General features: G+C 30.3%; 1 protein-coding gene across 2 annotated transcripts; it reads right to left on the bottom strand.

Moving 5' to 3' along the window:
* Positions 1–1,890: 1,890 nt before the first annotated feature.
* LOC149884309 (uncharacterized) lies at positions 1,891–8,729 on the bottom strand. 2 transcript variants are annotated; one of them, XM_090097914.1, is made up of 10 exons: positions 8,183–8,729; positions 7,104–7,186; positions 6,868–6,903; positions 5,204–5,279; positions 4,618–4,960; positions 4,048–4,183; positions 3,734–3,968; positions 3,563–3,611; positions 3,318–3,395; positions 1,891–3,149 (listed from the first exon to the last, which is right to left on the bottom strand). In XM_090097914.1, exons 3-10 carry the CDS (start codon positions 6,875–6,877, stop codon positions 2,019–2,021), a joined length of 2,058 nt encoding a protein of 685 aa, XP_089954040.1. In that variant the 5' UTR covers positions 6,878–6,903; positions 7,104–7,186; positions 8,183–8,729; the 3' UTR covers positions 1,891–2,018. The 2 variants fall into 2 exon arrangements, with proteins under 2 accessions (XP_089954040.1, XP_089954041.1); XM_090097915.1 differs by having other exon boundaries at positions 7,392–8,404.
* Between the last annotated feature and the right edge of the window lie 6,260 nt (positions 8,730–14,989).

Raw genomic sequence — 14,989 nt, 5'->3', positions numbered from 1 at the left:
ACTCATAAGTTTTCAAACTAGTCCACTGAATGATACCATTTTTAGGGAAGCTGAATAGCCCTGTTAACTCTTTAATTAGCTGGATCACGCCGTGAATGGCGTGAAATGTGAGCGGAGGCCTGGTTTTCAATGTCTAACCTTTGTTTTCAAAAGACTGATTCAGAACACTTAAATGATTCTTGTTTTCTTCAGAAGACAAGAATCATTTGAGTGTTCTAAATCAGTCTTACTGTCTAATTGAGTGTTCTTAATCAGTCTTATTGATGAATTCCCTGCAATATTTAACAATATTTAACAAATTCCCAGCAATATTAAAAAATATTGATCGGAATTCATCAATGCCGTTTGTGCAATTTCTTCAGCACAAACGGCTTTAATGACGCTTTGTTTTAAAAACCCTGTTCTGAAATAGCGGGTGTTTGAGGCCTACCAGAAAGCTGCTACTACAATTTACAACTTACCTCGTGTTAATCATGCAATATAGAGAGATATTCCAGACATGTCAGACTAATGAACATCACATGTCTTTCTATAAGATTGATATAAAAATTTATCCAGAAGAATCTTATTACGCCAAAAAATCAAAAATCAATAGTTACCAAGCCCCTATAGTGGACATTTATCTAAAGAAAAAAAAAAAGAAAAAAAAAAAAGGAAAATCTATATAAAAAGAAAAATAAGTTTTATGAACTTCAAAAACTGTTTCAGCAATAAATGAATATAATATAAATATAATATAACATAAATGAAATTTCTTTATAGAATGAAATAACTGGATCAGATGAACATAAAGATCTTTTCATAAAGATCTTATTTTTCATTTTTAAAAATTTAAGTAAATGATCTTCCCTACAAAATTTCAAAAAAATCTTCCCTACAAAATTTCAATTCTTTTTTTTTAAATTTGGCAAACATTTTCAGAGTTTTTTTTTTTTTTTTCTGGAATAGTAGTCTGAGGAATAACAGATAGAGTAGCAGACATCTCGGCCAGATTGTTATTGAGTTTTCTTTCTTGCTTTCGCGCTGATAACTACACTGAAGTATAATGCACTTTGAGGTGTTAAATTATATCATTATTTACTGCATAATTTTCATTTTTAGTACTTGGGTGTTATTTGCTGGGTGTTGGGTGTGTGGTGTGTTAAAGATTTGAGGATTCCTTAAGTTTCTATATAATTGTAGTGCTCTTGATTTAATTTTAAAACCACGATCTGCGTTAGATACGTTTAAAAATCACCAGTTCTTAAACTATAAAAAAAATAATACGGTTCCTCTCATTTTCTCTTTTCTCTAACCTATTCTCATAAACATCTCTTGTATTCGCATGTATTTCCCTGAATCCTACATATTCATCTTTGTTTCCCCGCCCCCTTATCTTTTTTTTCTCTTCTTTCCATCTAATACGTTTCCCTATTCTGTCTCCTTCCTCCCCTGCTCTAACTCCCCTGTCGTATTATTAAACATTTTTTCCAATAGCGTCATTATCGTTTGCTGATGTGCATATCGTCATATTGTTTGCTGGTGATTTGGATGGTTAAATGGTTATATAGATATAAATGCATTGTTGTTTACATTTACATTCTTCATAATGGGTCGATTGTCTACTTTTCGAAAGTCATTAAGATGATGCAAAAAGTCAGAGGAAAAATAAATAACAACTCAAATGAAAAAACTTCAGCTGTTTTTCGACAGGCGTTCTTTTGAAATTTTGATAACCGCGAACTTCCCAATTTTGCCTTTAATTCTGGTCAATGACATTTGTCATTGACCAGAATTAAAGGCAAAATTGTGGTATACTTGGGAAGAGTTATACTGGGTTTGTTTCAGATCACGTGATTACATGATTTCAGATCACGTGTTTTATATCACGTGATTAAAAATCAGAAAATCTTGTTAAAATTACCTCAATATTTAAATATTTACAATTACAAATTTACCAATATGTTTAACTTATAATGTTGCATCAACTTACACTGTTGCATCAAAGCTTTTTAATTCAAACATTCAAGCTTTTGGTTTCAGTTTTTTTGAAAGAGAGCGATTTTGTGTTTAATGCTTCCTCCATTCGAAGGAATTGAGTCTGTGTCTTTGACATAGTTTAATTTAGGTTTTTCAAGCTCATGAAAAAGCTTTGACTTGTTTAAACTTCTCCCTACCAGTTCCGAAAAGGATTTCCTACATGTGCCCCCAAAGTTAGTCTTTTTTATATTTTCAGACTTTAGTGGATTTATTTTTTCAATGTTAAGTTTTTCAGCAGTTAAATCTTTGTGTTTTCCTACTCCGCTCTTTTTTAGTGTTATTTGCGCGGCTTCTTTTTTTGGTGTTGCTTGCGCGGTTCTTTTTTTAACAGCCAATTGCGTGGGTTCTTTTTTAATTTCTTGCTCATTTTTTATTGGATTTGGTAAAGTGAATTTTTTAAGACGATCTTGATGCTTATTATTTTCATCTGTTTGCACATTTACGGCTCCTTTGTCTGATGCAACGCCTTGCCTATTTTTAATGCTGATAGTCAATTGATCTTCGTCGTCTTCTTCTTTTATAGACTCGCAATCGCTTACAGACAGTCGTTGTGAAAGTCGCTTTCGTTGAGGTGTCAACTGAAAATTTTCTTCTTTTCCTAAATTTTTTCTTCTTTCGTGTCTTTCTTCTCTCGTAATTATTCTTACGCAATGATCGGCGTCATTACTTGAAGTAAGCATGCTGACATTTTCCTCGCAAACATTTTTTATTTCCGAAGAAGGATTTTTTTCTTCGGCTTGATTATCGGCATCTTTTACGTCTAATCTATTTAATGCAAGGTTGTTGTTGATGTCGTCCTCTGCTTCTACAATAGCTCTCTTGCATTCGAATACTAACTCATGTCCTACCGTTTTCCCATCTTCAAAAGTCTTACGAGGCACAATATCGTCTAATATAATTTTTTTATATTCCTCAACACAATCTCTAAACGACGGAGTGCAAAAAATTGCCGAATCGTTTACAACGTTTGGGTCTAAGAGATCAGGGACATCATCAATAACAATCGAGATATCTGTTTCATCGTTTTCATTTTGGTTAGAATTATCACAGTCGGTATATTCATAATTTGCCGGGATGGATTTAAGTAACGCATAAAATCTACCAGCGGCCTTTACAGTGTTAAAAATCCTCTAAAATAAATATTTTTAATTCAACGTATTTGATTTTACAGTGGTTCAAGTGATTTAAAAAATAAAGCAGTGATTCAAGTGATTTGGAAATAAAAACCAGCGTCGAGTAAAATAATAAAATGAAACTTTTTAAAAAAAAGTTCTTTCATAATGAAAACTCTATGTTACCTGCCATCTTCGACGATTTAGGAATTGGTTTAAGTTTTCTTTATTATCCAAAATGACTTTACTATCCACACCGGCTTGCTTAAAAACATAATATAATTGTCTTTCACATCAATCAAAAGTTAGATGATTGGTTTTCAAGCGTTGATGATTAGTTTATGATGATTGGTTTACAATGGCTCATTATGATTGGTTGAACGATAAGTAGTACTTTTCTGCGAGTAACAAAAAAAATAAATACTCCTTACCTTTTTTATCCATTTATGGTTGAGCGCTTCTTCTACTGACATTCGGTTGCTAAAGTAAATATTCGGAGTTTTATCTGAGATCAATTAAGTTGAATAATTGAATTATGAGTGATGTATTTACTCTATGCAGTTTTTGATTTACTTAATTACTAGCCAAATATTATAGTATACCAAGGTTTGTATTGTAAACAGCAATCGATAAAATTTTTGGCTTCGTCTGAAACAGTGTCAAAAATATTATCTTCGTCGACATAGTTATACTCTCCAGCTGTGACATTTCGGTAGGTTTCATTGTCGTCGTCGCCAAGAAACGGAGAAAGACCACTTAGCAAGACATAAGTAATTACCCCGATGGACCAAATGTCCGTTTTCAGTGTAATGGGTTCGAATGATATTACTTCTGGAGCTAGAAAAATAAGTTATACGTTCTTGTTAATAACTTATTTGAGGTTAACTTTTAAATTTAACTTATTTATTTTAAATACCAATAAATTCAGCAGTTCCACAGATTACTCTCTGCTGTTCATCTGGTTTTAGCTCTCTTGAAAAACCAAAATCAATAATTTTGATTTCATCAACGTCCATAGGAGAATTGTCGCACGAGACAAGAACGTTTTCCGGCTAAATAAAGAAAACTATTAAATTGTAAAATACAAACATGCTGCGTCATTAACATTCACACTTATTTATGACCACACTTTAAGAGTGTTTTGCGAACGGTTATAAAAAAATCTTTTTATCATTTAATGTTAATAATAAGTTGAAAAAAGAAAAAATATATGAATTTTTTTAGCCGAATGCAAAAGATTTTGGATTATAAATACCTATTTTAACAACTGAAAATTTTATTCAAGTTCATTTGCTTTTTTTGTATTTTTGAAAATCAATAATTTACAGCTTAATGAGAACGGAAAGTAGGTTTACTATTAAGTTTATGCTCATGCATGATGGGATTGATGATGCTGATAAAACCTTTGATCAAAAGCTATTTAACATGGTGAATAAATCCTTAAAGCTTACTCACTTTTAATTAGAAAACTAATCGCTTTACTCACCTTAAGGTCCAAATGGACAATATTTCTTTCGTGCATATGGTTAACACCTTCGAGTATTTGTCTCATGTATCGAGCAACCTGCTTTTCAGTCAGCTGAACTTCCTCTTGAACGCATTTTTGAAAGAGCTCTTTACCATTCACTAACTCCATAACGATAATAAGTTGACGTCTTGTCTCGAAGGCATCGTATAATTTAACAAGGTGTTTATGGTCCAGTTTTTTCATCACCTCGGTTTCATTTTCAACTTCTTTTTTAGATTTTGTTGTCTTACGGACAAACTTAGCAGCAACCAGAATTCCAGTTTCTTTGTTTCGGCATTTTTTTACCGTACCAAAGGAACCCCTAACGAAAAATGGATATATATATATATATATATATATATATATATATATATATATATATATATATATATATATATATATATATATATATATATATATATATATTTATATATATATATATATGTGTGTGTGTGTGTGTGTGTGTATGTGTGTGTGTGTGTGTGTGTGTGTGTGTGTGTGTGTGTGTGTGTGTGTGTGTGTGTGTGTGTGTGTGTGTATTATAGCTTTATCTTAAAGAACTTACTTCCCTAACTCTTCCAAAATATCATATTTTTCTTCATAACTTGCGATTTCTTTTACTGTACTTTCATATTGCTTACCTAAACAAAATATATTTTAAGGATAGAATTATTATTTTAAGGAACAAATGTTGAATCAATAGTTATGGCAAAACACATGGCCGCCGAGAGGGGGGTGGGGGTGGGTGGACGGGGAAGATTCCCGGTGCCCCGTGTAGCTACAAACAACTTTTCAAAGTAATTTTCAAAAGAGCTAAATAGTTTTGACTTTTAAAAGAGTTAATTAACTTTTAATTTTAATTTTTAATGACCAGCGCCCGCTTCTTTTGGTCCTGGGTATATAATTGATCATAATGAGGGCCCCTTAAGAAAACTTCCCCGGGGTCCGAAATTTCTCTCGGCTGCTATGGCAATACACACTAAAGTATATATATATATATATATATATAGATCAACAAACTTAACAGCTTGCAACATTAAAACTTGCAAGGGGGCACATGTAGAAAATTTCCTTCTAAAACTAGAAGAAAAACTTAGAATGTAAATTGTGTGGAATTTTGAAAATCACTGTCACGAAAATTATTTGAAATTCTTCTCCATCTGATTAATACGTATTTAATGACCAAATAATTGAATCTCATTATAATTGTATAATTTTAAATTTTCTCTACTATTTCTCAATATTACGGATACTGCGAAACATTCTGTGTAAATTTTAATTTAAAATAAAATCAGGCGCTATGTTGAGCTAAAAAAAACAACAGATACATTGAGTGTTCGGTGGCATACTTATTGCTTAGAAACTAATTTTTTTACTTGAACTGCTTATTTTTGTCTCAGAATTTTGTTATTTCGATACCGAAACAAGGTGATATTGATCTTCGTTTAAATGATAGATAACGAGAACTAAAAAACTCAATTTAAAACAATACGATACGAGACGAAACGATGCGAGACGAAGCGATATATAACGTTACTTTACCAATACTTTTTCACAACTGACTAGTTTTCAGAATTTTGTTTTCGTATATGCTCGTGTAAAACCCGGAATTTTTTAGAATTAAAGAAATCAGAATGTTGTGTGCAACTAAAACTAAGAGTTTATACATTTTTAAAAAAAAAATGCGGATCAACTCGAGTATATACGGTAACTTAGTCTCGTTTACAATTTAAAAATTTGATAGACCAATTCTACCATGTTATAGTCTGGTATCGTATCATATAACTAAAAAGCAACATACAGATACTATTTGTTTTATGACGCAGGCCTTTGTGCGAATCAATCTTTTTATGTGAAAGTTCGTACGTGTTGATTGCCAATATTTTGCGTGCAATTAAAACTCAAAAGTAAAAAGGTTGTAAAATTTTAAAAATAAAATCTATCATAGGATTTAGATTTATTTATTTTTCCCAAACTAAAGTATCAAAAATTACAATTTACTTCAAAATCACGTTCATGGGATCCGGCAAAAGTGTCATTAAGTTGAATTTTTTTAAAACTAGGCGTTTAACGCAGCGCCAAACTGTTCAAAACACGGAATCAACGCAGCGCCAAACTGATTAAAACACGGAATCAACGTATGCATTAAAAGTTAATGTTTAGGTTTTTAAATTGCAGAACGTTGCAAGGCATGACGGTAATACAACATTTGAAAAGAAATTTACTTACCCACGGTCATAATTGCCAGGTGCACTAAAGTCAGAACTAAAATTAAACCAAAGAAAGAGTTATTAAGAATTGTAATTCACACGAAAAAAACATTTTTAGCCAGTAATTTTGTTTCAATAGCGGCCAAAACATAATTAAAACTTGCTTATAAGCTGTAAAAAACTGGAAATGTAAAAAAAAAAAAAAAAAAAAGCAACTTCATGCCCAGCAGGCCTGTAGAACTAAAATATACTAGCCATTTATTTAAAGAAGTCCTCTTTTTCCCCCGGATAAAGTTTTTTGATTTGTTGATGATTTTTTATCTTTTTTATTAAGTAATCTAAAAGAAATAAAAAAGTACTCCATATTATTGAATATTTTATGGGTGCTCTTACAAAGAGTAACTTTGACCTATTTTAAAAAAGCATCCAAATATAAAATGAAATTTATAAAAGAAATTGGCAGTGTAAAAATTAAAAATTACTTAATAGATTGCATAATTATTTAATTAAATTGCATAATTACTTAATTACATATGTACTTACACATTACATAACTGCATAACTACATTACATAATTCTTTAACAAGATTACACAATCAAATAATTTCAATATGATTCTAAGAAATCTTTTCGCGAGACGTTCAATTGAGCTCGATGTTCATTTGAAAAAATGTAACAGAAAAAAAAAAGTAACAAAAATGTAACAGAAAAATAAACATGTACTTAAAAGTAAATGCAAGTGCCAATGAGGCTTAACATAAAACTCATCTTTCAAACAAATAAACGAACTAATAAAATGCATTTGCATTTATGCAGTAAATCCTTGTGCTGAATTAAGCTGTTGGATATAACTGGTGATCAGAGATTATCATAAGCATAGATATGAGATTATTTGAAAGTATGCTTAGTGTAAACATAGAAATAGCGGCTTTTCTTTGAACATTTCAACTAATCGTAGAAAGTATGTCGATTTTTCCAATAGCAGAACAAAATACTGAAGAACTATATTCTCCAAAATCGCCTCATGTATTTATAACAATATCATATTTTTATTTCTGTAATTTATTATATGTGTATTATTTATAAGGTAAATTGACATTGAATAAACAAGAGAAATCCTCAATCAAATTTATCCTAAAAATGCCACAAATGACTCCGCAAGGACCGGCTAATTAAGTATAATTTTTTTAAAATAAGTAACAAAAGAATGATTCACTCTAAACGATGCAAGTAAAAGCTTTTAAAAGAACTGCAAACAAAGTCAGTATAGAATCTAAAAAGATGCTATTTTTTTAAACAAAGCACTTAAAAGTGAAGCGAAAAAAACTCCTTACAAGTATTGTGGCAAATCAATTGAATCCTGACTCTGTGATTGGTTTAATAGACTTTAAACTATATTATCGCTGTCATTAGAGTTGAAGTAAATCTGTTGTTTTCAAATTTGTTGCATTCTTATCGCTAAATGCTGTTGATTGTTTTTACTTTTGTAGTCATCCTGTGTTTTACTGTTGTTGTTATTGTCGTTATTCTGATGTTTTTGATGTTCTTGTTTCTTAGAAACAAACAAAAAAAAAGCTTTCTATTGATTCACAAATTAAACGAGCATCAAGTTAGAGCTAAGAACACCTGATGTGTTCACATATTCCACCATAAATTGATGTGTCTAATTGTAAAGGTTATTCTGATTCCCTTTAGAAACACTCATAAAAAAAACTCAAGCCACGATACAAAACCTTCTCGAGGTCGTTGCCAAAATTTTGTTATTTTATCTTCTATGAAAGTAGCTGTTTTGATCAAATGTAAAACCAACCTTAAGGATATTTAACAAATAGCTTTTTTAATCCGGAAAATAACCCGTTGTCAAAAAATTGTAAACTGTTTAAACATTCTCAGTAAAAAGTGAGCAGGTCAATAAAATTTTGGTGCAAAATGAGACATTAAACTGATGAGACTGTTGTTGTTTGGACTGAATACAAATATTTGTAATATAAACTAAATCGGCACAGAAACGTTTTTGCAACATGTTTAATAGAATTCATCTATATGATAACTAAGCAATAAAAATAGAAGGATAGCAACTTTCATTTGTTAATTGTATTATCCTGCAGTCATATAATTTTTCTTAAACGATGTTTGTTTGCACCAAAGTTTAATATTAGTTAAAACGCTCAACTTAGCGCTAGAATTAAAAAAAAAATTTGCAACTAAATTTTTAAAATGGATAACGAGGATAGAACAATAAGGCTTGAAAGAAGAAAATTTAGAAAAAAAACTAAAATCTCATTATCCTAATCATCCTCATCATCCACATCATCCTCATCATTGTTGTCTTCGTCGTCGTTATCGTCGTCGTTATCGTCGTCGCTATCATCATCATCATCATCATCATCATCATCATCATCATCATCATCATCATCATCATCATCATCATCATCATCATCATCATCATCATCATCATCATCATCATCATCATCATCATCATCTTCATCATCAAAAAAAAAATGTATTTTAAGTAAAACTAATATTTAAAATGCCCGTTTTTTGATCAGATTTGATTTCTTTAAATAATAGCTATAAAATGACGCGATGATGGTGATCAGAATGTCAAACGGGAAAATGACCATGTTTGTGTATGTTAAGATTATCATCCTATGTTTGTTTAGAATGATTATCCTGACTTAATATAAATATTTAGAGAATCAGAATTAAAGATTAAAACTTCGGATGTTTATGGAAACAATTGCATAATACATGAAAAAAGTTTGTTTAAAATGTAATTAAAGATAGAAAACATTTAATAATAAAAATAATTTTTGAAAAGATTTAATGCATCTTCTCTGTTTTTATGCAGCTGTGAAGATTACCTTGTTAGCAAAATTATCCTTTAGTAATTATGTAAAATTATCCATAAAAAAAATTGCTAATTGCCAACAATTGAGAAGCAGTCGTCTTATGTATGCTGACATATTTTAAAAAGGTAGCGTATGAAAATTACTACAATTACAACATTTAGCGATAAGAATGCAACAAGTTCTAAAACAGCAAATTTACTTCAACTCTAATGACAGCAATAACGTAGTTTAAAGCCTATTAAACCAATCCAGTTACTATATGCTATTTATGTGGATAATGTGTTAGCGTGTGTGTGTGTGTGTGTGTGTGTGTGTGTGTGTGTGTGTGTGTGTGTGTGTGTGTGTGTTTGAAGGGCAGGGAATGAGAGAGAGGATGGGGCATTGTGTAGGACGTTCTTTATGATGCAGTTGTGTCAATCTTAGTAAGAGTAAGAGAAAGTTAGGGAGGTGAGGGTATGAGGTATAAAGGAAGGATTACGGAGATTGGAGTTTAGGTTAAGAGTCTGTGGGGTGTTTGATTGCGATAGGGTAAGAGTTGATGGTAAGGTTAAGTAAGTGTTTCTCATGCAATGGTTTTTAATATAAGGTTCTTCTTACTATATAATGATATATAGAACTCTTTATTCATTATTCTAAAAGTTAGTAAATTAAAAATAATATAGGTTTTTTATTCCTATATTCTGTAAATAGCTAATTGTGATTGTTAGGGCAATTGTCAATTTCTCTACTTCTTTTGTTGAGTTAATGGTCAAAATTTTCTTAGATGTGAAGCCATTTACCGTTGATTGTGTCATATACCAAAGAAATCATTGATTTATTGTTCAGAAAGGTGACAGTGTTCTGTGTGCCATACAAAACATCCTCAGTCAACAAGGATGTTAGGTTTTTTTGCTTCAAATAGTGAGAAATCTCCACCCATTTGTATTAAAGAGAAAAGAAAAATGAATGCAGAAGTTTACATCAGCCTATTGAAAATGCATGTGATACCATGGCTAAAGAAGAAATTGACAGATGGTAACTATGTGTACCAACAGTATGGAGCTCTGACCCATAGGGGCATAAATACCTAAAAGTTTTTAAAATACAAAATGGCTAACTTTGACTCAAAGACTTTTGGTTTTCCTTCTAGCTCAGATTTGAATCCACCTGATTGTTCAATTTAGAACGTTACAAATAACAAGTATGAAAAAAGGGCAACTCAAGTCTCAGGTCTCTCAAGTCATCGAGTACAAGAGTTTAGAACTTTATATCATGAGAATATTTCATCAGTACTTACCAGGCCTTCCACCCACATCTAGAGCCTCTTATAGAAAAAATAGAGATTTAATTGAATCTTAAAGTAGGCATGGGACTTAAGTTGGCATGGGACTTTAAAAAAAATTACTTTTGGTATTAACATTTTGTAAGTTTTGTCGTAAGAAAAACTCCGCAAACCGCTGCCGCAACCTGTGCCCTTGCACCTAGTACCCTTTAAGGAATAGAAAAAAAGATTCCAATATTATTTAGGAAAAAATATGTGCATTTTTCATTAAATATGTGCATCTTTTAGAGCCGTAGGTGAGTTTATGAGAAACTTATTTAAAAGGAGTTTTTTTAAAAAAAGGCACTCAAAACTCAAAACGCATAGAAAAGGGCTTTTTTCGTAGTAAAAGTGGATTTTTTGTTGTAAAATTTCTAATTATCAAGCCCTAATCTATGATAACTGTTGTTTAAGATTTTCAACAGAAGTTATTTTGTATTTGACAAGTTTTCCGTTAGTCCAGCTCTTTACATGCTCAAGAGGATTTAAATCAGGCGACCGAGCGGCGACCAAGAATAAACTTTATAGAGTTTGCTATTGAAACAGTCTTGAATTGAATGCGTAGAATGAGCTGTGGTGCCATCCAGCAGTAATATCAAACGTTTGCTTCTTCCATAAAACAATTTAGCCGATTATTTTAAACAATTTTCTAGAGTATCTTTATAGCTTCATTGATTGATTTTTCCAGTATATATATTGCTGAGATATGGAACTTTATGAAAATTACATTCCCGTATTTCAGCCGAGCGTCGGCCTCCTTGCATCCTTGGTATTTATAGCGAGATGAATGCTTCTCATGTTTGTATTTTTTAACATAGACCTTTCCTTTGCAATTTTGTACCTCAAAATTAGCATCATCACTAAAATTATATGTGACAGTTCTTCAACAGCCCAGTTGATTCTTTCTCGACACTGTTTCAATTGTTTTAGGCGGTCTTTTACCATTAAAAGTGGTTTTTTAATAGTGATATACGATCCTATGACTTTATTAATTAACACTTTTCTCAGTGTTTGTTTGCCAATTGTAACATTTTTTAAGGAATCATTAAACTTCTCCGGTTAAAAAACGAATGCTTCTTCTAGAATTTGGTTATACCGAGCGAAAAATGAGATTTTTGTCTCTTTCAATTAACTTTAAAGATCATTCCTATGAGAACCTTTGGCAATCTCTGACTTTTTTTTATGTATTTCGAACGTGGCCCTCTGAAACACTAATTTTACTGTACTAACATCAAATTGGTTTCCTTGTTTATTTAAACTAACAATTTGCCATTTAACTCTAGTGGATATTTTTTTCTTGCCCATTTGGTCAAAATTTTACCAGACAGATTTAGCATTATTTATTTAAAAAAACATTTAAAAAATATCTTTCTTCATGAAAATTTTTTTGCTAGGATATGTTTTTGGTAGGGTATTATATAATTGATAAATAAAAAATATTTATAGAGGAAATCATTTTTAGAGGAAACAGAAATCGGGTAGATTAAATAAATCAAAAACAACGCAATTTGTTTAAACTTTATGCCGATTTGTTCCCTGGGAAAATAAAAATCGGCAATTATTTGATTTTTGGTATCAATAGAAGAGAAGGAAGTGTCGCATTTGCACAAAAAAGGTGACAATAAACAGAGGAACTCAACTCTAATTAACAAAAAAAGGTTTTTAAAAAAATCTTTCGTCTTGACAATTTTATCATCAAAAAGTTAACCCGACATCATCAAAAACTTGTCATCGTATAAACTTTCTGGACACACTGTGTATGTATGTATGTATGTATGTATGTATGTATGTATGTATGTATGTATGTATGTATGTATGTATGTATGTATGTATGTATGTATGTATGTATGTATGTATGTATGTATGTATGTATGTATGTATGTATGTATGTATGTATGTATGTATGTATGTATGTATGTATGTATGTATGTATGTATGTATGTATGTATGTATGTATGTATGTATGTATGTATGTATGTATGTATGTATGTATGTATGTATGTATGTATGTATGTATGTATGTATGTATGTATGTATGTATGTATGTATGTATGTATGTATGTATGTATGTATGTATGTATGTATGTATGTATGTATGTATGTATGTATGTATGTATGTATGTATGTATGTATGTATGTATGTATGTATGTATGTATGTATGTATGTATATCTTGCTGTTATTTTTTTATCTATTTAAATGTACAAACTAAAAAAACACTAGTTTTTTCAATATGAACCTTTTAGTTGCACATTTTAAAACCAGCAAATTACTTTTGATTGCAATTTCTTTAATGGCAAATTGTTTAAATCGTAGTGCAAGATAAAAAACAACAGCAAGCATAAAACATACAAGATGAAAAACGACAGCAAAGAATTAGACGATAAAATGAACAAATTATAAAACAGTTTTTACAAGAGGTATTTTTTACAAATTTCACCAAATAAATAAATAAATAAATAAATAAATAAATAAATAAATAAATAAATAAATAAATAGATAAATAGATAAATAAGTAAATAAATAAATAAATAAATAAATAAATATGGATCTTTCAATCTCATGTAACAAGAATTAAACAAAAAAGATCAACTATAAAAACTGCTTTAGAAATAATCTAACATCATTATGTGTTGAAATGCATATTAATATCATTCACCTTGTACCTTATGGTACCACCCGATCATACATTTACAAATAACTGTTAAGTAAACAAAATTTTAAAAATAATTTTTTTATTAACAATTATTGTAATCTAAATTTGATCTCAAATTAACAAAATTATAAATTATATTAACTATATTTATTATAATTAAGATTAATTAATATAATTATAGTTATAATAAATATAATTATACATACAAATTAGATACAGTAATATATAAATCAAATATGATGGTACATATATCTTCAGATAGTATAAACAGTACTTTGCACTTCTAACAGATTGCTTCGGTGCATTAGAGCACATTTTGCATATGCCACAACTTTATTTAATGAATATTTTTGTGGTACGTAACTTTGTGGTACAAAAATGTCTTAATTCTTAGAACTACGTTAAATAGCCGGTGTAACCAGCCATCCAGGCCTACCCGCCCCTCCTCTATATAACGTGTAATACTTTAGTATATTTCAAAGTTATTGTAATAAATTTCAACTTCGAGTTACTGCACTAGACACTCGAAATCACTGATTGATTAATTTGAGCAAGTTTGAAAATTTGGCAAAATTAACAATATCTACCATGTTTTAAAGCTCTTGGATTCAACTTTTAGAACAAAATTAAAACTGTCGCATTTGCTGATAACTGAACTTAATGTTTTCCAATTTAATTCAAGTACTGGAAAAGTAGTTTAAAGATTCATCCAAGTACTGGGAACGTACTTTATAAATCTCTGCATGTTGGACAGGTTCAATTTTCAAACAACCTACGGGTGAGTAATGTGTGAGTAACGCGTGAGTAACGCGTGAGTTGAACAGCAAAACTATCTGTGCTTTAAATTGTCTTAAGGATGAAATTTTTTTATCACGCCAATAAAAAAAGATTTTGCATTAAAGCTTGAAATTTCAATATTCTAAAATAAAAGGGGTTTTAAGATATTGCATAATTTTCATAATTTTACTTGAATTATCTCCCGGTGGCTGCTTGGTTTATGCGTAAGATTAACATTTTACAGAAATTTTCTCTATTAACAAACAAAAATACCGATCGTAAGAAGCAAAAAAGTAGATCGTGAACTTTAACGTAATTCCATCGTGCTCACGCTCTTAAAATCAAATCCGAGAAACAGACAAAAATGTTGTACAACTAAAATTAATCTTGATTTTTTACTTTTAAACAAAAAATGTATTAAATTGTTGATTCCTGTTTTTTTTTTTTTTTTTTTTTGCATATTTTCTTATTCTAAAAATCATTTGATTAGGCTACAAAAAATCTACAAAAAATCCAACAAAACTAGTGTTTTGTGAATTTTCGGAATTGAATGGAGT

The sequence above is a fragment of the Hydra viridissima genome, unplaced genomic scaffold (assembly GCF_058129835.1).
Source record: "Hydra viridissima isolate aposymbiotic clone 2 unplaced genomic scaffold, HvirCarnegie_v1 scaffold_9, whole genome shotgun sequence".
In the NCBI taxonomy this organism is placed as follows: domain Eukaryota; kingdom Metazoa; phylum Cnidaria; class Hydrozoa; order Anthoathecata; family Hydridae; genus Hydra; species Hydra viridissima.
Note: the sequence above shows the minus strand (reverse complement) of the source record. Positions and strands in the feature narration are given on the sequence as shown.

Excerpts from the sequence above, each read along its gene's own strand:
- LOC149884309 (XM_090097914.1), bottom strand. Across the intron at positions 4,961-5,203 it reads ATTTTGGAAGAGTTAGGGAA|GGGTTCCTTTGGTACGGTAA; the intron begins GTAAGTTCTTTA and ends ATTTTTCGTTAG. Across the intron at positions 4,184-4,617 it reads TTGTCCATTTGGACCTTAAG|CCGGAAAACGTTCTTGTCTC; the intron begins GTGAGTAAAGCG and ends TTCTTTATTTAG.